The 22688-nt window shown below is 43.5% G+C and overlaps 1 protein-coding gene across 2 annotated transcripts in view; it reads right to left on the bottom strand.

Annotated features, from left to right (window-relative positions):
- NPR3 (natriuretic peptide receptor 3) overlaps positions 1–22688 on the bottom strand; it is a 76946-nt gene that overhangs the window by 8824 nt on the left and 45434 nt on the right. For both annotated transcript variants that reach the window (XM_055422213.2, XM_055422212.2), the window contains exons 4-6: positions 10077–10212; positions 2814–2908; positions 889–1024 (exon numbers count right to left, since the gene is read on the bottom strand). In XM_055422213.2, the coding sequence (XP_055278188.1) occupies positions 889–1024; positions 2814–2908; positions 10077–10212 (367 nt within the window). The remainder of the gene's footprint in view (positions 1–888; positions 1025–2813; positions 2909–10076; positions 10213–22688) is intronic.

Genomic DNA, 22688 nt, shown 5'->3' with positions numbered 1-22688 from the left:
AAGGTTGGGGGCGGGAGGAGAAGGGGACGACAGAGAATGAGATGGCTGGATGGCATCACCGACTCTGTGGACATGAGTTTGAGTGAACTCCGGGAGTTGGTGATGGACAGGGAGGCCTGGCATGCTGTGATTCATGGGGTCGCAGAGAGTCGGACACGACTGAGCGACTGAACTGAACTCATAAATAACATATTTTACATTTACTTGTTAATCTGTAAATTTTTAGGTGTCTAAGGAACATTGTTTGGTTCTGGGTGGGTAAGAGAATAAATACAAACTTTGAAACAATAGATGAATAGTGAGTGACATTTAGTATTTGATATTTTAATTTTCCCTAAAAGTATAAAATGTCAAATACTAAGAGCTTATAGTAAGAGATGTAAAAATAGGAAGACTCCTTCTACCATCTTGGAAAAGGATAGAAAGGAAGAAGGACCTAGAAGCCTCTGATGAAGGTGGATGCTGGTTTGTGAACTGTTGCCATGGATTTTCGGAGAAGGCAATGGCATCCCACTCCAGTACTCTTGCCTGGAAAATCCCATGGATGGAGGAGCCTGGTAGGCTGCAATCCATGGGGTCGCTAAGAGTCGGATACGACTGAGCAACTTCACTTTCACTTTTCACTTTCATGCATTGGAGAGGGAAATAGCAATCCACTCCAGTGTTTTTGCCTGGAGAATCCCAGGGACGGGGGAGGCTGGTGGGCTGCCGTCTGTGGGCTCGCACAGAGTCGGACACGACTGAAGCGACTTAGCAGCAGCAGCCGTGGATTTTACCACATCAGAGACAGAAATCTATTCTTTCAGAACAGGAACTCCTGAATGACCCCTGTGTTATATGGATACTGCAGATGACGAAACACAGGGTGAATTAAGTCTCTAAACTTACATGCTTTGCAAGGAGAGCTGTTCGTGTGCTCCACCATTCTGGTTTCATCTATTCTCAGTTTTAAAGGTCCCCAAGGATATTTGACATTTGGCCGCATTTCAAAACGACCTTCTTTTCCAAAGTAATCACCAATAACCTGTATAAAAGAAAAAAAAACAAAATGCACAAACTGAAAGGCCGAAGTTCTCTGTTTGCAAAGGAGGCCTAGAGTAGCTCCCCAGACCCTCCAGGCTGACTACAATAGTGTGTTCCTGAAATCTTTGTAAATCAAGGTGCCAACAGTGCTTGTAAAGTGAGCATAATTTAGAAAGCACAGGCTCCCCAAGGCGGGGAAGGTGGTTATACAGAAAGCAGTAACCTCGGAAGGTATGGCTTTCCCCTTGCTCCTGGGAGAGAGTGGTGCCTCTCCCGCCTGCAGGTCAGCCATCTGTCAGGCCCCAGTTTGTTCCAGGAAGAGGGAGGTCATGACCGATCTTATTCCCTGGCTAAGCAGGCCTCACTCTGCTCAGTGAGCTTGACAGAGAATTCAAGCGTCAGAGAGCCTCTTTAGGAACCTTCCACTTCACCTTCCTCTGGTTCGAAGGCTCTTCTCCATCTTGACTTTGAGGGTTACCTTCTCCTCTCTGCTGAACACACCCTATTTGCACCCCACCTCCAAGCTGAACTGTTTTCAGTTAGTTCCTGTGGCCCCTGAAAAATCAGTATTCTTTCATGGCTCAGTTCAAGGGTTACCCTCAGCTTCTGATGAAACAACTGTTTCATCAGCTACCGATCCCTGATCTAGCACTACCTTTGTACCCAGGTTCTGAGGATCCACCTCCCTACTGTCTTGACAGCGAGACCCTGCTCCTGGGGGACGGTGACACCCCCTGCCTTCTCTCTCCTGAAAGAGGCCCCACAGGCTCTCATGTTGGAATGAAAAGAATTCTAGATAATCCCCAAATTCCAACAGTCAATGGCATGTACTGAGCACGTACCAAGTACCTTACACACGTTCAGGCCTGAGTCCTCACCATGACCCTCTCTATTATAGACTATTACTAGCCACCTTCTATAGAGGAAAGACTGGAATATACATGAGACTCAGACCATCAAGGGTAAAAAAATCTTACAGCAAAGGTAGCCAGTACAGAGCCTGGTGTCCTGGCCCCTCCCACAGAGGCCAGGTCCATGTGGACAAAGAGAAGAACATCAAGCCCTTCATGCCAGGTCACATGAAGTGTGACAGCAGTCATCAACCCTGGGTGAGAGCCATCAGAGAATTAAAGAAGGAACTGCATCATCTGACCTCAAACACGGTGTATTCACATCCTCTTTATTTATATATTTATCATGCAAAATTTATATACTTCTCCAGGTTCCATTTCATCTGGTGTTCATGATCACCATGTGAGGTCAGCAAGGGAGATATGACAATCTTCTTGTTACAGCCGAGGAAGCTGAGGCAGAGAGCTTGTACCCCAGTAAGTGTCAGAGACTCATCTCTATGTCCAGGGCACCCTTTTCTTTCTAGTGATGCTATCCTGAAACTCCATCATCCTTTGAAATACTAATGCATGGTCCAATTTGTAACCACTCCCTGCCAAAAAAAACTTTTTTTTCAAATTTTAAGGGAGGAAATAAATACACAAATTCACTTTAAGTCTCTCATCCGATGATGCTGTCCTTCATCTTAGGACTGAGGTGTGATTCTCGGCCACTTGAAAGGTAGGATGTCCCCACTTAGGATGAACAAGGAACCACTTCCTGAAGCCTTCCCTGATACCCTCAGCCAGAAGGAAGTCCCCTCACTTGGAAACTCCCAGTGTTCAGCTCATTTTTATTTTGAGGCTGCTTTGGGGGCAGCTGTTTGGATACCAGGACAAATACATTCCTTGGAATCTCAACAAGCAGAGAAGGCTGGGGTGGAGGTCCCATCTGCTTACCTCCTGGGTACCCGCTTCTGTGTCGGTCATGGCGATCACGGAGAAATCCCCATACCGGTCTCCGTTGGCATCTATGGACACCTGCCCAGCAATACCTAGAAGACGAGATGCAAGGAGCTCCAGTTGGTTATTTAAAATACCTCTGTCCGCCAACAAAAACAAGAAAATGAATTGACAGGATTCTTTAAACAAACTCATGCCACAGGGAATCTCATCAGACTCGGAGCATTTTTGTTGGCATTTAGAAAGACATTGTAATTTCATCTGTGTCTGCATTCCTAAATTCTTAACATTTCTCCATTTAAAAATGAAAAGAAAAAGAAACAAATGACCTTTTTTGGGGAATATGTTAAAGAAAAAAAAAAAAAAAGGCTAAGGCTAATCCTGAAAGCAGTATGCTTATCCCAGAGTTTTGTTTTTTTCATAATGCAGAGTAAGAAGCGGAGTTGTAGCACGTTCCTAGACTTGTCATGGGTTCATGTTATCGCCGGACAAACATTGTAAAGGAAAACCTGTTCCAGGGCAAGGATTCAATGAATGTGCTTCCGTGTGGGCTCCTTGAATGCACGGGAGAGCAGAGGGCCTGCTTCACAGGTCATGGGAGCCAAGAACCAAAGAAGAGCTAGTTTATCGCACGTGTGTTCATGCATCCATTCTTTGAGGGGTTTTATCTTTGTGTTTTCCAGTTAAATTGAGATATAATCGACGTATCTCACTGTGTAAGTTTCAAGAGTCCAGCATAAAGGTTTGACAAAAATATTGTGAAATGAGTTTAGTTAACACTCATCATCTCCTATAGATACAATAAATCATTCATTGTTTATCCAGCAATTACTAGGGGCTGAATTCAATACTGCAGCAGAGGCAAAGATGAACTGGACACAATGTCTGCTCAAGAGAAAAGCAGCCTGGACTAGGAATTTATCTTGTTGGCGCGGGAATCTGACCACCTGCATCCGAATCCCAGCTTTCACGTTTCCTAGCTCTGTGACCTTGGGCAAGGATTTAGACCTCTGAGCCCCAGTCTCCAGAACTGGGAAAAAAGCAGGATAGTACCTCTCTGCCAAGAGACTGCTGAAAAGATTAAGGGAGCTAACACAGGTAAAGTACTTGTGGGTTTTAGAGAAATCAGTTGTTTTCTTCTTTTGTTATTACTATCGCTATGCCTGGAATCTGGGAGAGGACCTAGGATGGTGTCCACACCACTCAGGGGATGGGCTGGAACATCTAGCTAGAGACTCGCAGAAGACCCAGTAGAAGAGCAGGCCTTTAGTAGACATGTTGGTGAAGCCTCTGATTTGGACAAGCAGCCAGCAGGGTGTGAGAGTGTTCTAGGCAGAAAGGTAGCCTTGTGAGTATTTACAAAGGCACAAAAGCTGAAAGGAATCAAGGGGACAGAGAGGTTTGGGGGGAGGAGGCCCATGTGTACGGAAGGGAACAGTGAGCTGTAAATCTCAAGCAGGGAGGCCAGAGCATGGAGGACATGGAGAGCCACACAAAGGGTTAGGTTTGCTTAGGCTAGCTATGGTGGCTTATAGAAGCTAATCAATAAAAGCAAACATATCATTAGTTGATATTAAATATGTCTATATTGTCATTTTCCTTAACGAAGTATGAGAATATATGTGTCAGCCACATCCTAAGTATTTGTTTTCTCTCATTTTGAACTGTGGCAGAGTTCAGTATAGTTCTTAATTGGGGTCTCTATTGATTTGGTTCTCACCGGAAATAAAATGAACGTCTGGGAAAAGGAGTCCCAGGGGAAAGTTCCATCCTCTAGTGTGGTTTGGAGAGCGCAAGTATTTGGGTTTTCTCTCCTTTGGGTTGTGGTTTGAAGGCCCTCTGATTTTTCCAGACTTTGGTCTACGTTGCCGGAAACAGAACGGAGCTACTATTCATCCTAATTTTTTTTTTTTTTTTTTGGTCTTCTTAATAGAGTCTGCTTACAGAGGATACACGTATCTCAAGCTAGCTTATCCTTGACAGTCTATACAACTTTCAAGTAATAAATGTCACTGAAAAATAGATACAGATGTATCTCCAAACATGTTGGCTGTCCGAAACCATCTGCCGTTCTGTTTGGAGGTGTTTATGATGGTGTGTTCTGCTAAGTGTTTTGCAGAGTATTTTATAAGACAAGGTGGCCCTAGTAATCCAAGACCTCATTACACTTTAAGCTATTACAGTTCTGCCAAGAAATGGGGTGTGAACCCTCAGGGTGGCCAATTAGCAAGTGAGACTTCACCCGAGAGTATTATACATAAGGTGAGAGTGTCAGGCTGACAGCAGAATTTTCCTGTACATAAGTAATTAGACTTTCTACCCTCCTTTCTATTGGCCTGCAGTGGAGCTCAGGGTTTGAACCACAGTCCTATTTACCTTGTCACCCTGACCTCTCCCACAGTGAGGAAATTCAGCTTCTTCCCAGGCCATTTATTGAAAGTCTTGAGAGTCGGTCATAAGTTTCACGGTAATAAAATCCAAATTTGTCAAATAACATCCAGAGTATTTTTCCCTTGACTACTTAGTGGTCAGTTACAGCAACTATTAAAATTTTAATTGTTTTTAATTTTAGAACAGTTAGGGATTTTTTTATAGTTCTTTGGGGGTTTACCCTCAGGTTGATCATTATTTAGCAAATAGAACGAGCTCCCCAAACAATTCAAGGTCAACACTTAGCTTGGCTTCAGTTATCTTTACATTGGACAGATGAGAATCTAAGTTTGGACTGAACTATACAGTTGATTATTCTGGGACTCATTTAGTATTGCCTGTGTAGACTCAGCTCTAAAATGGAAGCCTCAGATTGGCCCAGAGGAAAATTCAGTCCATGCCCTTTATGCAAAACTGAGTTCCAGCCATCATGGGCACCTGCCCTTCCCTTAACAACCTCCCTTGGAAGACCAAGAGCAAATGACCACACCATGCAGAGAGGAAGAGCTAGGAACGGGATGTGGCCTACCAAGGTTGTATCCACATATGCCAGTTCTCAGGGCATGGGACACAACTTCTGGGAAATTTGATTCTGTCCTAATATGACCCCTGACTGATCCCATTTGACTTCAGCTCCTCAGCTAAAGCTGTCAGAGGTCAAGCAAGACAACCCTGAAGGGTTATTTGATTTGTTCACACCTTACAATCTTCAAAGTTAAAGCAGATGCCACTCTGGGTTAGAGTAAAATGTGGCATCTACTAAAACTAGCAAGGAAAAATGAAATCCACCAACTGTCACCACAGCTGCTTGCCCAGACAATTCTTGCTGGAACCTGACCTCTCTACACCATCTTACCCTTTCTAATGACCAAGGACAAGGGGAGGCAGTGGAGTAGAGGAGAGTCCTAAGTGAGAAAAACAGTATGTGCCCTGAATCTAGCCTTGGTAAGGCAGATAGGCACGCCCCAATACATTCAGGGACTCAAACTCTATGCATGATGCAGAATTCAAAGGGCTTTTGTCAGTCATCAGCTGATCCAACCCCTCTTGGTACAGGTGACCAAGGAGAAAATGAAAGGACTGATGTGACAATCAGTGGCTAGGATGCTGGTTTTCTGACCTGGTTAGTGGCCTGTATGTCAGTGGTCCTCAGATGATATCCCTCAGCATTGCTGTTGTTCAGTTGCCAAGTTGTGTTCTACTCTTCGTGACCCCATGAACTGTAGCACACCAGGCTTCCCTGTCCTTCACTATCTTCCTGAGTTTGCTCAAACTCATGTCCATTGAGTCGGTGATGCCATCCAACCATCTCATCCTCTGTCATCCCCTTCTCCTCTTGCCATCAATCTTTCCCAGCATCAGGATCTTTTCCAATGAGTTGGCTCTTCACATCAGGTGGCCAAAGTATTGGAGCTTCAGCATCAGTCCTTCCAATGAATATTCAGGGTTGATTTCCTTTAGGATTGACTGGTTTGATCTCCATGCTGTCCAAGGGACTCTCAAGAGTCTTCTCCAGCACCACAATTTGAAAGCGTCAATTCTTCAGCATTCAGCCTTCATTATGGTCCAACTCTCACATCTGTACACACCCTACAGTTTATTTTCCACACAGACCCCAGAGGGCTCCCTTTTAAAGACTCAAGCCAGATCCTGTTTCCCTTGACACCCTCTGGTGGTTTCCATCTCATTCAAGGTCCTGAATGAAGCTTCCAGGTCCACAGGGTCTGGTCCTACTACACACTGTCTCTGGCTCACTTCACACTGCAACTCCCAAACTGCTTTAGCCACACAGGCCCACAGGCTCTTCCCAGGGCATTCACCACTGTCCCCCAGCTACACTCAGGGCCTCTGTGTTTGCTGCTGCCTCTGGACTATTCTCTCGTAAATAGCTGTATCAGCTACCTCAGTTCCCTGAAGTCTGTACCCAACTGCCACTTATCAGAGAGACCTTCACTGAACTCTATTTAAATTAGTAGCCCTACTATACCCCTCCCGACACTATCTCCCTTAACCTGACTCACTTTCCAGCCCCTGAAGTGGTGTATTTATTCCACAGAACCTCAGCTGGTTGCGAGGAACATCTTTAATTTACTGCTGAGTTATCAGCCCCTTAACCCAGTGTCTGGCACATAGGAAGTGCTCAAGAATACTCGACGAATGAGTGAATGAGTGAGTGAATATGAAGTTGACATTCCCAGGCTCCAGCAACTGGGTGTTCTAATATTGAGTCTCATGCTCATTTTTGACTGATGGCAGGTCAGGAAGCAACAGTTAGAACTGGACATGGAACAACAGATTGGTTCTAAATAGGAAAAGGAGTACGTCAAGGCTGTATACTGTCACCCTGCTTATTTAACTTATATGCAGAGTACATCATGAGGAATGCTGGGCTGGAGGAAGCACAAGCTGGAATCAAGATTGCCAGGAGAAATAGCAATAACCTCAGATATGCAGATGACACCACCCTTATGGCAGAAAGTGAGGAAGAACTAAAGAGCCTCTTGATGAAAGTGAAAGAGGACAGTGAAAAAGTTGGCTTCAAGCTCAACATTCAGAAAACTAAGATCATGGCATATGGTCCCATCACTTCATGGCAAATAGATGGGGAAACAGTGGCTGACTTTATTTTGGGGGGCTCCCAAATCACTTCAGATGGTGATTGCAGCCATGAAATTAAAAGACGCTTACTCCTTGGAAGGAAAGTTATGACCACCCTAAACAGCACATTAAAAAGCAGAGACATTACTTTGCCAACAAAGGTCCGTCTAGTCAAGGCTATGGTTTTTCCAGTAGTCATGTATGGATGTGAGAGTTAGACTATAAAGAAATTGATGCTTTTGAACTGTGGTGTTGGAGAAGACTTTTGAGAGTCCCTTGGACTACAAGGAGATCCAACCAGTCCATCCTAAAGGAGATCAATCCTGGGTGTTCATTGGAAGGACTGATGTTGAAGCTGAAACTCCAATATTTTGGCCACCTGATGCAAAGAGCTGACTCACCTGAAAAGACCCTGATGCTGGGAAAGATTGACAGCAGGAGGAAACAACAGAGGATGAGATGGTTGAATGGCATCACCGACTCAAAGGACATGAGTTTGGGTAAACTCTGGGAGTTGGTGATGGACAGGGAGGCCTGGCATACTGCGGTTCATGGGGTCACAAAGAGTCGGACATGACAGCAACTGAACTGAACTGGCGTGAGAGGAAACTAGTATTTTATACACCATCAGCAAGATTATGGACTAGTAGACCTTTCTGGAAGCTCTTTGGCAATATCTAATGTACTTTGCCTTTTTATACAGTTCATGGGGTTTTCACAGCAAGTATATTTTAGTGGTCTGCCATTCCCTCCTCCAGGAGGAGGAGGGGCCAACAGAGGATGAGATGGTTGGATGGCATCACCAATTCAATGGACATGAACTTGGGTGAACTTTGGGTGATGGTGAGGGACAGGGAACCCTGGCATGCTGCAGTCCATGGGGTCGCAAAGAGCTGGACACAACTTAGTGACAGAACAACAACGCACTTCAAAAGGTACCGATATAATTTTGGACCCAGATAGGCCATGACTAAGAATGTTCCCTGTTGGATGTACTCACAGAAATTCATCAAGATGTGTAACCTCATGATAGCATTTTGCATAATAGCAAAAACTAGGCAACTGAAGTGTCCATCAATAGGAGACTGGGTAAAGAAATCCTTGTACAGCCAAACAGTGGAAAAATGTGGAACCATCATTTTAAAATGTGCTGAATTTATGAGCGCTCATACAGAAAATTCTTCTGCTTGACATACAAGTGAAAAAGCTAAGATGAAGAATGGCATTCCTAGTATGACCCTTTTGTGTGAATTTTTTAGATAAGATATACAAATGTATATGTGCTGGCAGAAGGCACAGAATATTTTTAGGCTGAATCATAGGAAATTTTTAATAGCCATTACATTGGGGAGAGGGGACTAGGGTGGAAAGGAAAACTTCCACTTTTCATTTTGTACATTTTTGTAGTGTTTAACTTTCCAGCCAAGAATAGTCTCATTCTTGTACAATTTTTAAATGTCAATAAAATTGCTTGAGTGAGGAGATGACATGCCATTTCTTTTGTTTTTGTTCTTATACTTCCTCTGTTCTTAAAAAAGCAACAACCAGTATTCACCATTTCAAAAATTAAAAGCAGAGAGCTCAACTGGACCTGCTCATCATCTCAAACCTCCAGAGGTTTTGAACAGAGGAAAGTGTATCTGGGATAATTTCTTCTAAAACTAATTACAGAACTCTTCACAAACTGATGGCTGTGAATGAAGCTTATGACAAGTTTAAAGAAGCCTAGGGAAAAAAATAAAATAAAGAAGCCTAGGGGCTTCCCAGGTGACACTAGTGGTAAAGAGGTAAAGAACCCACCCACCAATGCAGGAGACACAAAGAGACTGGGATTCGATCCCTGGGTCAGGAAGATCTCCTGGAGAAGGGCATGGCAACCCACTTCAGTATTCTTGCCTAGAAAATCCCATGAACAGAGGAGCCGGATGGGCTACGGTCCAGGGGTTGCAAAGGGTCGGACATGACTGAAGTGACTTAGCACAGAATTGTTGCCATCAGGAGATAAGGTGCTTCCTATTTCAGTGGGACTCTATCAAAGCACTTTCATAACCTTTATCTCATTTAATTGTCACAAGCCTGTGAAGTAGGTTGATCATGATTTATTATCCTTTTATAGCTGGGAAAACTAAGACACTGGTAAGGTCCCATAGTTGTAAGAGAGAAAAACAGAACCAGGAAAAAAGCAACTTGATCAGCAGCAGAATGCTGTTACCTCGTAGACTGAATCCTCACCTTCAAATGTTCGGTTCCAAGTCTGCTGGATAATTTTCCCTCCATCCTTCTTACTGTAACCAGCTCTGAGTACTTCACGTAAAGCCAGGACGTAGAGGAGGATGGCATCATGGAATCCTTCAACAAACATGTTCACCTGGAAAGAAAAGCCCAGGTGAGTGAGCCCAGACACCACATGACTCACATTCGGGAATAATGTGAGAGAATCCAAATGGTTAACTGGTTAGGCTCGAAGCCCATGGCAATGGCAGAAGTGTGCAGAAGAGCAACTAACAAAGAAAAGGCTACAATTTTCCTAGCACTGGCTTATGTCAGGAAAACCCTTTCCCCATTTGAGAATTTGGAGAAAAGACAAGATATTACCGAAGTTAAGAAAAATGTACCTGTGGGCCAGGTTAAGTATTCCAAGTGCAGTCAGCCTTTGCCCACAGATACCTCTTCACACGTGCCCTCTACTCCCATGTCTGCTCTCTACCTGAAGCCGTCTCCCCATTGAGGTCTTCTCCACCCTCACCAACCCCTGTGCTTTCCACGCTCTGAATATGGAGCAGAACTGAAAGGACAGTAGGGACCCATTCATTCATATTCAAATACCACCACCTGCTGAGTTGAGGCGCACAGATGCCTAAGCGTGCAAAGAGGAGTGGGCGTGGCTATCCCCTCTCTCTCCTCTCTTCTATCAGCATCAGCATCAGTTCCTTGCTCCAATTTGTGTTCTGAGTAGTTCCAGTGCATCTGAATCCTCCCTACTTCCGGTCCCTGCCGAGCTCCAAGGACAAGAGCGGAAACAGGCCATTGGTTTATATCGGTTGAGTCCTGGCTCAAGTAAGATAGCCTTTGCACTCAGCAACGTACAACTCTGTGTGAAATTGGAGAAGTCACTTAATCTTTCTGAGCCTGTTTCCTTCTATCAGCGCTGTTTGGCAAGTTCTGATACCACATTTAAACCCATTAAAGTTCACTGAAGATGAAATGAGCAAATACAATCTTGAAACACTTCAAAGTTACAGATTCTGTAGAAGAGTACCCCCAAATTCCAGCTTCTTATTTCAGAAGACAGGGTCAAGAACGGAATTTCAGGCAGCAGGGTGAATTGGGTATCCCACAGAGAACCAAAGGGAAGCCCTGTGAGGGGCATTCCTGCCCCATCCCTAGAAAAAAACCTAGAGGAGGAGAGTCACCAGGTCCAAACACACGAACATTCACAGAAGACATAGCTCAACCTCCAGTTCTTCTCAGCCTCATCCCACTCTGAAGGACTAAGTCCTATATGCATCACAGTAGCAAATATTTCAGAATTGCCAAAGCCGAGTGCTGCTGCTGAGAGGCAGGCTAGAATAATGCTGAAACAGCCTGGGTTCGTACGCAGCTCTGCCACTTCCTGGCTGTTTCTGCACCACTCTGGGTCTCAGTTTTCCCCATCTGGAAAATGAGGAAGATAGCTGTAGCTATCTCAAGGGGTTGTTGTCATTTTAAATGAATTAGCAGATATAAAATCTGTAAACGTCAGCACTCACAGTTACCTTTTGTTCTTATCGTTTGGAGACAGAGAATGATAAACCTAGGGATCTTGCTAGGCTTCTAATTCCTAATAGCAGTGTTCAGAAAATAAATGATCTACTTACTGTTACAGCATGTCTTACTGACCCACTTTCGTGGAAACTAAGACTCCCTGTTTATGCTTTCATATCCCAAACAGGGATCTTCCACAATGTCTCATCCTTAATTCCACCCAAGTATGATGAGTGCAGCTGGTCAGTTTTACTGACCCCCTGGGAGAGGTGGAGGATGGACGAGTAGAGTTTACAGGAGAGCCCTCACTTAGCCACTACACCCAAAGTTTAATCCAAGCCTTGACAGGTTGCCTGATCTCTTTAATCTTCAATTTCCTTATCGATTAAATGAGAGTTTAGTATCAACTTATCACCTAGAGCTTTTCTGGGGATTAAATGAACAAGTGTGTGTCAAACATCTACAATAGTTCTTGGGACTGTGAAAGAAAATGGTAGACGCTGGCTCTATTGCTTAGCCATCAAGCTAAAGTCTCAGAGTCATTATTTTTTTTTAGGCAAAGCAGAATGGTGTAGAAATAACACCTACTAGTCAAAGATAATTTTCTGCTGATTTGGCTAGGATAATTCAATTTTCCAAAGGAATGAAATTTTCACTTAGCCCATGAAGTCATCATGGCTTGAGAAAGTATGCATGCTGATGAGTTCATGAGTGGACTTGAGCTGCATGATTTAATCCTCAGGCTACAATAAAAATTTTTTCAAAAGATCTATCTTCTCTTTGAGAATTATATAAAAATCACCCAGCTATAGCAGGAAGAATCACAGAACAGTGAAATACGGTGAATATAAGGTGCTTTCAAAAAGCTCTGATCTAATCGACTCTTTACCTTGAGGACCTAAAGAGCACCACTCTCTCTCAACCTTCTAGTATTCCGGAAGCTTTCCATCTATAGTCCTTGTTCTGGGAGTCTGACAGCCTCCACACAGACTGTAAAGTTTCAGCTGCTAGACATCACCTGTCCACTTCTCCCTCTCCTTCTTCGTCTCAAAATCCTAATCCCAGGCCACCATGCTGCCACTGGCCACCCAAAGCACCAGAATGGGAAGAATAATGATTTGACTGAAAAACGTGAACTTGGATTACTTCCGTCCTAATAGGTTTAAGGGCTTCCGTGGTGGCTCAGACAGTAAAGAATCTGCCTGCCATGTGAGAGACCTGGGTTTGATCCCTGCATTGGGAAGATCCCCTGGAGAAGGGAGTGGCAGCCCACTCCAGTATTCTTGCCTGGAGAACTCCATGGACAGAGGAGCCTGGAGAGCTTACAGTCCATGGGGTCACAAAGAGTCGGACACAACTGAGCGACTAATACACAGACACACACACGTGCACAAACACACGCAGGTTTAATGGTAGAAGAGAATAGACAGGCTCTGAACACATGTCTGAAAACTCATTTTATCTCGATTTGCAAATGAACCACAAAATTTACCTTCTTTCCTCGCCAAGTAGCTGAGTGTCTCCCTCTCCTGCCAAAATTAGCAGGAGAGCTTCTGGCCCCCAGTGAGGTTCGCTCACACCCCCACCCACTGCGGGGGAGGTTTCATCACACCTACCTCATAGGACCTTAAGCCAGAAGCAAAGCCCCAGAGACCGTCTTTTCTTAAGGAGAAACATTCTCACATCCACACGTGTTTTTTAATGGGAGGAAAGCCCGTTAGCACATTATAGACACTGTAAATTGGAAGTGCAAATTTTTGTAAAAAGTGGGGGAGAAAAATAAATCCAGAGTATTAAGTTGCCTTTGGAACACTTTCCACTGGACTTCCAGGCTGAAAGGCTTTATAAGGTTATCTGATCTGCTCCCTGCCTCTGGTCAGAACAACACCCAAACCTCAAAATCCTGACTGACAGAGCATGCTGTCATTACCAACAGAAGAAAATAGGATTCCCTCTTCTGACTGACCTGTTCTTGTATTAAGCCTCATTTCTAGCCAGGGCTTCCCTGGTGACTCAGAAAGTAAAGAATCAGCCTGCAATGTGGGAGACCCAGGTTTGATCCCTGGGTCAGGAAGAGTCCCTGGAGAAGAAAACAGCTACCCACTCCAGTATTCTTGCTTGGAGAATCCCATGGACAGAGGAGTCTAGCATGCTATAGTCCGTGGGGTTGCAAAGAGTCAGACATAACTGTTCGACTGACACACTTTCACTTTCACTTTCCAGCAAGAAAGAAGCCTTCACTAAATTTATAAATGTAGCCATTCCCCTGCTGGATACCAAACGGAGTTAAGAGAACCATACAGTCCATGATCCCTAGGAGTCTACAGTCTCCACTACACAGCACCACCACTCCCCATGGGTGCGTAGATGGATTCCACACAAGGCAGCTGTGAAGTTAACCCCCAAGAGGGACCGGCTACGGGTAATAATGATTTGCTTTTATCACATTCAAATAAGATGATCATCAGTCACCATGTTTCATTATTCTGGAGAGTTTACCAGGACAAGGAAACATGCTCTCCCTTCATTTCATCTCAATTCCCTTGATTTTATCCTCTGCAGTTGGGCTATTCCATGTAAAAGAAAGCCATTTTTGCCTTTTGACTTTTCTCTCTGATAGTACCTGTTAGCCATGTCTGTCTGCTAATGTGGTTTCTTTTTAATCCTCCATCATGAGGAAGGCAGAATAGAAATCTAGTTCTTTTTCAAAGTGGACTCACAGGTATAAAGAACAAACTAGTGGTTACCAGTGGGGAGAAGAAGGGAAGGAGAAGCAATATAGAGGATTAAGCAGTACAAACTATCAGATATGGAATCAGCTACAAGGATATATTGTACAACATAGGGGATATAGCCAATATTTTATAATAACTACAAATGAACTAAAGTTTTAAAAATCATGAACCATTATATTGACACCAGTAACTCATATAACATTGTACATCAGCTATACTTCAACTTTTAAAAAAGAGGCAAAGTTCTTTTTTAACTGAGCATAAAGAGTTGCCATTTCTAACATGGCTCCTATCTATAACAGTGGGCAGAGACTTTTCTCATTTCTTTTTGGGGAGACAAATTCATGGGTGAATTCCTCAGTGGCTGTGTTCCAAACAAGTCAGCAGAGAACGCTACATGCCTCAGCTGTTCGGTAAAGTGAGGATGAATAGCCTGGCAGTATCTGGCTCCTAGGGTTGTCTAGATATCCAAGAAAGCCTATAAAGCTCTCAGATAGAGGCTACTGGGAGAAACCTACCAAAGCTGAGTACAGGGTGAGGCTGTCCCAGAGCTTGGCTCGTGGAATATACAGGAACTCAAGTATTCATCAGGTGAATCTACCTTCCTCACCACAAATCAATGGTTCCCAGTGCAAATGAGGAAAGTGGAGGGTGTTGGGCAGCATTTTTCAAGTCTTTTGAAAGAAAAGGTGACCTTTAACCTCTCCTTCAGTCAAAGAGGCAGTCAGGGACAAAGACTTTTTTTAAATACTTTTTTAAACTATTTTTAACACAAGGATAATTGCTTTACAATATTTTGTTGGTTTCTGCCATACATCAACATGAATTAGCCATAGGGATACCTATGTGCTGGTGTTGGAGAAAATTCTTGAGAGTCCCTTGGACTGCAAGGAGATCAAACCAGTCCATCCTAAAGGAAATCAGTCCTGAATATTCATCGGAAGGACTGATGCTAAAGCTGAAACTCCAATACTTTGGCCAACTGATGCAATGAACCAACTTACTGGAAAAGACCCTGATGCTGAGAAAGATTGATGGCAGGAGGAGAAGGGGACAATAGAGGATGAGATGGTTGGATGGCCTCACCGACTCGGATATGAGTTTGAACAAGCTCTGGGAGTTGGTGATGGAAAGGGAAGCCTCGGGTGCTGCAGTCCGTTGGGTCACAAAGAGTCGGACACGATTGAACAACTGAACCAAACTGATACCTATGTCCCCTCCCTCTTGACTCTCCCTCTCACATCCCACAGCATGCCACACCTCCAGGTTGTTACAGAGCCTCGGTTTGAGTTCCCTGCATCAAACAGCAAATTCCCACTGGCTAACTATTTTGCATATGGCAGTGTATATGTTTCCAAGCTACTCTCTCCATTCATCCCACCTTCTCCTTCCCTCCCCGCATCTCATGTGCATAAGTCTGTTCTCTATGTCTGCATCTCCATGGCTGCCCTACAAATAGGTTCATCAGCACCATATTTCTAGAGTTCATATATATGTGTTAAAATATGCTATTTGTTTTCTCTTTCTGAGTTACTTCACTCTGTATAATAGGCTCTAAGTTCATCCACCTCATTAGCACGGACTCAGATGTGGTCTCTTTATGGCTGAGTAATATTCCATTGTGTATATGTACAACAGCTTCTGTATCCATTCATCAGGGACAGGGACATTTTGATGGCAGGTAAATAAGAGGAGACATGGCCCAGGACCTGCTTCTCCCTATCACAGCAAGAACAATGGCAGTTTCATCTGGAATGATGAGAAACAAGACCCTGAAGATGAACCTTGTCCTGCCCTCCTAGGCCACTGAATGAGAAAAAATTGGCCCAGGCATGCTGCATGGGGAGGTCAAAGGTTAAAGGATATTAGGCATTTGATGAACACTAGGCACATGACCTCCATACAAGAAACATAGATGCTATCTATTTTTATGCAATTTTCTTTGAATCATAAAATTAAAAATCTACAATATAGGGTAACAATAAATCAAGTGACATCACAAATTCTTCAACATCAAAAAAGGAGTTCTCACTCTCACTGGCAGATACTCCCAACATCTGCTCTTTTCTGTTGGGCCTGCCTTCATGGATTTCATACTTGGTCACTAGCTGTCTGATTTTAGCCTTGAGGAAACTGAAGCTGAAAACCTTCTTCCCTATCCTAGTGAACTCTGAAGAACACTATCCTAGTGCAAAGGGCAAATGGTTTTCTAACAGTCAGACAGCAGATTCAGGAGGGAGTCGGGGTCCAGCCCTATGCTTGGCCAAAGAACCACCAAATCCCCTGGCAGACTTCCGTGGGATGGAAGTGGGCCCTAAGTTGATATCTGTCTCCATCCCAGGCTCGGCTCTGGGCCCCAGAGTAATGTCCAAGACTGGTAAATTAACTCAGATCAGCAAGCCTAAAGTGTGGCTGCCGTCTGCAAATATAAAGCAGATTTTTTTTCTCTTTCTCATTACCTAAGACAAAACAGATCATTAAACAAAAGCAGTCCTGAGGAGATCATTAAGTCTGGTTCTGACCCCTCATGCATCTTCCACACTAACGCAACTGGCTATCCCTCTAATGAAGAGAACAGCAGTGCAAACTGCCTGCAGTTGTCACAGTGCTTGCGGATCACATCCGTGCACCAACCCCAGCCAGGAGAGCCGCCTGAGAAATGAAGTGGAGGAAAACTGGACTCCTGGAACTGGAACTGGACTCCTGGGATTAGTGGGTGTGGAGCACAAGCACGAGAATGACTTTTTAAAATTCTCCCGTGGCTCACGCAGGGAATTCAGTCATCTGATATGTGTGCCCTTTGAACGTGTCACACACACATGTCATATAAGGATGCTTCTCCTCACCCATTGCTCTTAAAGGCTTAGTTGAGAAATGCACATTCCTAATGACGTAATCGTCCCTGGCTTTCAGGTGATCAAGTGAGCAATGTCTGTCCTTGGCCTGGATGTCCCACCCGTGCTTGACCATCTGTGCCTCCGGAAAGCTTGGGGACCCAACCCCCACACACTGATCTGGTCACTCACTGGCCTCACTTTCCAGAGATCTGAGTTCCTCGGTCAGATACAACATCAAGGTGGGTGAACACACACACCCCACCCAAGGGGGAGGGCAGGGGCAGGGAGCAGGCACCTGCTGAGCAGTGAGACAGCCCCAAGACATGAAGCAAGGTGACCAAGGCAGAGGGAGACAGAGACAAGGGAACACGGGAGGACAGTGTCTGGCTTCATTGTTTCTGAAAGGCCAAAAGCAGAAGGACCATGTAACTTATCCAACTTGACGACATCCTTGACAGCTGATCCAGAGAACTTCAGATAGCTTTCCTTGAATTTAGTCACCTGGAGATGTGATTAGCAGGAAGAGATGAGCAAAAATCCAGGCTTCATATAGACAGATCACTCAGTCTTGTCTGACTCTTTATAGCCCCATGGACTGTAGCCTGCCAAGCTCCCCTGTCCATGGGATTCTCCAGGCAAGAATACTGGAGTGGGTTGCCATTTCCTAATCCAGGGGATCTTCTCCACCCAGGGGTTGAACCCACATCTCTTATGTCTCCTGCATTGGCAGGCAGGTTCTTTACCACTAGCACCACATTTTTGATTCTGTCTTGTGTCTTAAAATGAAACCTCTCCTTTTTATTCAAGCAATAAATGTGGTGAGGACTGAGCTAAGATCTGGAAGCCCAACTTCTAGTTTAAGCAGCACTGATTTATTCACTCACTGTGAACAGTCAACAGCTTGATTTTATTCAATTCTTAATTCAGGGTTTCCAACCTGGATTCCATAGAGCAACAGCATTCCTTAAAATGTTAACAGATGCTTCCAGAAATAGCACTATCATGGTTAAACAAGTTCACAAAATGCCAGATTGAACAAAGTCAAACAGTGCTCTTTACTTCCAGGTTATAGCTATGATATTGAACATCTTCTATATTCTAGGAGCTGAACTTAATAGAATTTAAATTCTACTGTGTTTAGGGTCTTCCCTGATGGCTCAGCGGTGAAAGATCTGCCTGCAATGCAGGAGACACAAGTTAAATCCCTGGGTTGGGAAGATGCCCTGGAAGAGGAAGTGGCAACCCACTCCAGTATTATTGCCTGGAAAATCCCATGGACAAGGAGCCTGGCGGGCTACAGTCCATAGAGTCGCAAAGATTCAGACACAACTGAAGCTACTGAGCATGACAACAGCATGTGTTTAGTCCTTACAAAACTTTTGTGAATGGACACTGTTATTATCCTGTGATAGAGACTCTAACATCCTAAACAGAAAGAAGAGATCTTGGTCGGTGGATGGGGTCAAAACTCCAGAAAATGTTGAGTGGGCAAGTTCTTAAGTAAGGGTCCAAACCAAGTCTTGCCTAGTTATGACATCTATCCAACTGGCACATATGTTCAGCCAGCTCATACTTGAAAACAGCTTTGTGCTCTAGTTTCCAACTGGCCAATAGCTGCAGAGCTCTCCAAGTTGAGTGTGTAGATTAGAAAGACCAACAAGGGTCTATGGGACAGAAGACGAACAATGTACTGCAAGATGAGGGAGGGAGAGAAGCACGTCTAGAGATGGAATGAGAGGGCAGAAGATGGAAGAAGAAAAGAGGAGAGGGGACATAAGGAAACATGCTCATTGTTAAGCAAACATTTAAACCAGCAGCTCAGATCAAGTGAATCGGGATTTCTGACTCAGCTAAAGTTGCTCTTGCCCAGCTGTGAATAAAAGGGCCTATTAATAAGGCTATCAGGGTATACATGGGCGTACATGGGTATACATGTGAAATCAGTATCCGGAAGAGACACTTGCACTCTGTGTTCACCGCAGCATTATTCACAATGGCCAAGATATGGAAACAGCTGTGTCCACTGGCAGATGAATGATTAAAGAAAATGTGTGTGACAGAGAAAGACAGACAGATGGATGATAGATATAATTCAGCCATATGGAAACCCTGCCATGTGGGTCAATATGGATAAATTTGGAGACTATTATATGAAGTAAAGTAACGATACAGAGAAAGAGGGAATACTAAATGATCTCATGGGGGCGGAATCTAAACAAGTCAAATCCACAGAAAAAGAGAGTTAAATGGTGGTTGCCAGTGACTGGCAAGTGGGAGAAATGGGGAGATGGTGGTAAAAGGGTAAAAACTTTAAGTGATAGGATGAATAAGTTCTGGGGATTTAATGTACAGCATGGTAACTATAGTTAACAATACTGTATTGCAGACATGCAATTTACTAAGAGAGTAAATCTTAAAATGTTCTCACCACCAGAAAATAAAAATCGAAAAGGTAACTGAATATATGAGGTGACAGTTATATTAACTTTATTGTCGAAATCACTTCACAATATATACATATACCAAATCCTTATGCTTGTATACCTTAAACACATTTGTCAGTTGTAGCTCATTAAAGATGGGGGTAAGGACATGGGTTGCTTATGGAGGTAGAAACTAATTGGAAAAGGACAGGGAAACTATGTGGTCACACAAATCTACATCTTACTAGGAGTGGTGGTTGCACGGACATACACATGGATCAAAGGTGATCAAGTTGTACAATTAAGAGCTCTGGATTTCACTGGGTATAAATTTTATTTTAATTAAATAATAAAGAAACAAATCTTTTAGATAAATGTTAAAATGTTTAAGACAAAATGAGGATGCCTTGGATTTGCTTCACAATTAACCAGGGCCTAGGGTAAGGGTGGGGAAAAGACTAGAGATGAAATTAGATTTGGCTAATTACTGAAGCTGAGTGATGAGAGCATGGAGTTTCACAATACTGTGCTGTCCATTTTTGTATATACTGAAAGTTTCCCATAGTAAAAAGTTTTCTTTATTAATCCCCTAAATGAATATTCCAAGACAAGCTTAGAAAATTTGTCCACAGTCGCCACTATAAGAAAATACATAATCATAAGGTCAACGTTCTTGTTTTGTCCAATCCAGTTTATCACTGAACTAAAATTTTTAAGCAATAATTTTTAAAGGCATTTGTATATCTCAGATATCAGCTCTGAAGAATGGGGCCTCACACCAGAAGATCAACATGCTCTGAATCCCATTTGGGATCCATCATAATGAACTCATCTAAATCATTCTGGAACCCATGTGAAGACAGCCTTTGGAAACTAGGCAAGTAATGAGTTTCATATGCTTACTAACTACCAGGAAAAACAGTCATTCCTTGTAATTATCCTGAAAGTATCCCTTCAGGTCTACAGTTTTGAGAATTCAGTTAAGTCTTCACATTTCAAGGAATGCCCCACAGTCTTCACAAGTTTGGATCATGAGACATTTTGAAGAGATTGATCTTTTTCAGTCTATTTCATAAGAAAATATGAAATTATTTCACCTAATTGGGCAACTAAAAGATACTCTATTTCTTTTTTAAAATATTTAAGGCTAACATATTCTTCTTCTGTGAGGAGACTCATTTCTCCTAAGAAAGCTACCAGAACCATGCAGAGTATTCTAGATGCAGCTGTGTCTTGATTTGGAATCATGGATAGAAAGACACTGAACTTAATAAATATATTGGCCACAATACAAGAGAGACTCCTGAGCACATGTCTTGGGGAGATGCATTATTTTAACCTCATAGGCATTCCTAACAGCCTAAAAGAATTACGGAATCACAAGTTTACAACTCAGAGGGAATTCAGAGCTCATATAATCTAACCAGCATATTGTGTAAATGAGAAACTGAAGGCCATAACCGTTGCCTGATTCATTCAGCGTCGCACAGAGAGTAAGGATAGAGCTGCGACTGGAACTTAAATTTCCTGACTCCAAATCAGGACCTTCATCATCAGTGTTGATTTGTCTATCAGGCAAAGCACCTCCTTAAAGACCAAACCCACACCCAAGGATAGAGCACCAATATGAGTTCTCTAACATGTATAAGATTTCCAAGATGTTTTATGTGTATCAGGAGAGAGAAAAAAAGAAAGAAAAAATTTGCCCCAGCAAACACATTTTTAATTAACTGTCAGGAAAACAGAATCAAAAGTAGGAGGGATGGTGATGTTGGATACCAGATTGTTAAAGTTCCAGGGTTGCTTTAAAAAAAAATAATGTAATTGATCAAAGGGCTTAATTTGTATAAGCCCACTGCTTGTGAAGTCAATTCACCATTATATAAGGACTTGCTATATTTTTGAATCACTGAAGTACAAAACTTAAAGGGGCTTTCCTGGTGGCTCAGGGGTAAAGAATCCACCTGCCAAGCAGGAGACACATGTTCAATCCCTGGATCAGGAAGATCCCCTGGAGAAGAAAATGGCAACCCATTCCAATATTCTTGCCTGGGCAATCCCATGGACAGAGAAGCCTGGCAGGCTACAGTCCAAGGGTTTGCAAGAGTCAGAGACAATGTAGTGACTAAGCAACAGCAACAGAACTTGAAAGGGGAAAGATCCTAATCAGAAGCTCTGTTCTCAAGGAACTAAGATGTCAAAAATCCCACATTGAATATCACGTCATCTGATGCAAGGCCCCTCCCTCACTCCGGGGCATAATGAATACATTGAGGAGGCTGGCAGTCAGCTCAAATTCTTCCTGTCCACCCACGCTGTCGCATTCATACTGAACCATTTCAATGTCCCTGTGCTTTATCCATTCATTCAATGTTGTAGCCTCTTGGTTCCCTGACTGCCATTATTGGATGAATTTCTACTCCACTGAACTTCCTCAGTTCACTCTCAGGCACATACCCGAGAACAAAGTTTCTCGGAACTGTGCACGCAGATCACCTGCGAATCTTGTTCACGTGCAGATTCTGATTCAGTAGGTCTGAGGGACAGAGCACTAGGGCTCCTCATTTCTGCAATCGCCCAGGTGATGCTGATGCACTGGTACACAGACCACCCCCCACCTAGTACTGTTCCACTTTCAAAATTCTGGAAAATCTCTTTTTGACTACAGTCTCCTACTTCTTTCTGTACAGAACAGATTCTTTGAACTCAAACTTCCATCCTGCTTGACTCCCCTTCTATACTTGGTTCAGCAGAGCTCAGAATGGAGCAATTCTGAACGAAAGGATGAGACAGGTAGACACGGTATTCAGGCAGAGGTGCCAATGGGCAAGTGGAACTGGGTGCCTGTCGCTCCGAGCGAGTCTGGAGTTGGAGATAGAAATGTAGGTGTTATCCACATCGAGATGAACTTCTCATTCAGGTGAGTAGATGTGCTGCCCAGAAAGTTTTGAGAGAAAAAAGAGCCAAGGGAAGAACCTAGGAAACATGAATATTTGTGGAGTAGTGGAAAAGAAGAGTCATGAAAGGAGACCAGGAAGGTCTACAACACAGGCAGACCACTTAGACAGAGTGATGTTTTGGCAGCCAAGGGAGGAGCAACTTTCA

The sequence above is a fragment of the Moschus berezovskii genome, chromosome 18 (genome assembly GCF_049115385.1).
Source record: "Moschus berezovskii isolate FMDL1 chromosome 18, NW_MosBer_1.0, whole genome shotgun sequence".
In the NCBI taxonomy this organism is placed as follows: domain Eukaryota; kingdom Metazoa; phylum Chordata; class Mammalia; order Artiodactyla; family Moschidae; genus Moschus; species Moschus berezovskii.
Note: the sequence above shows the minus strand (reverse complement) of the source record. Positions and strands in the feature narration are given on the sequence as shown.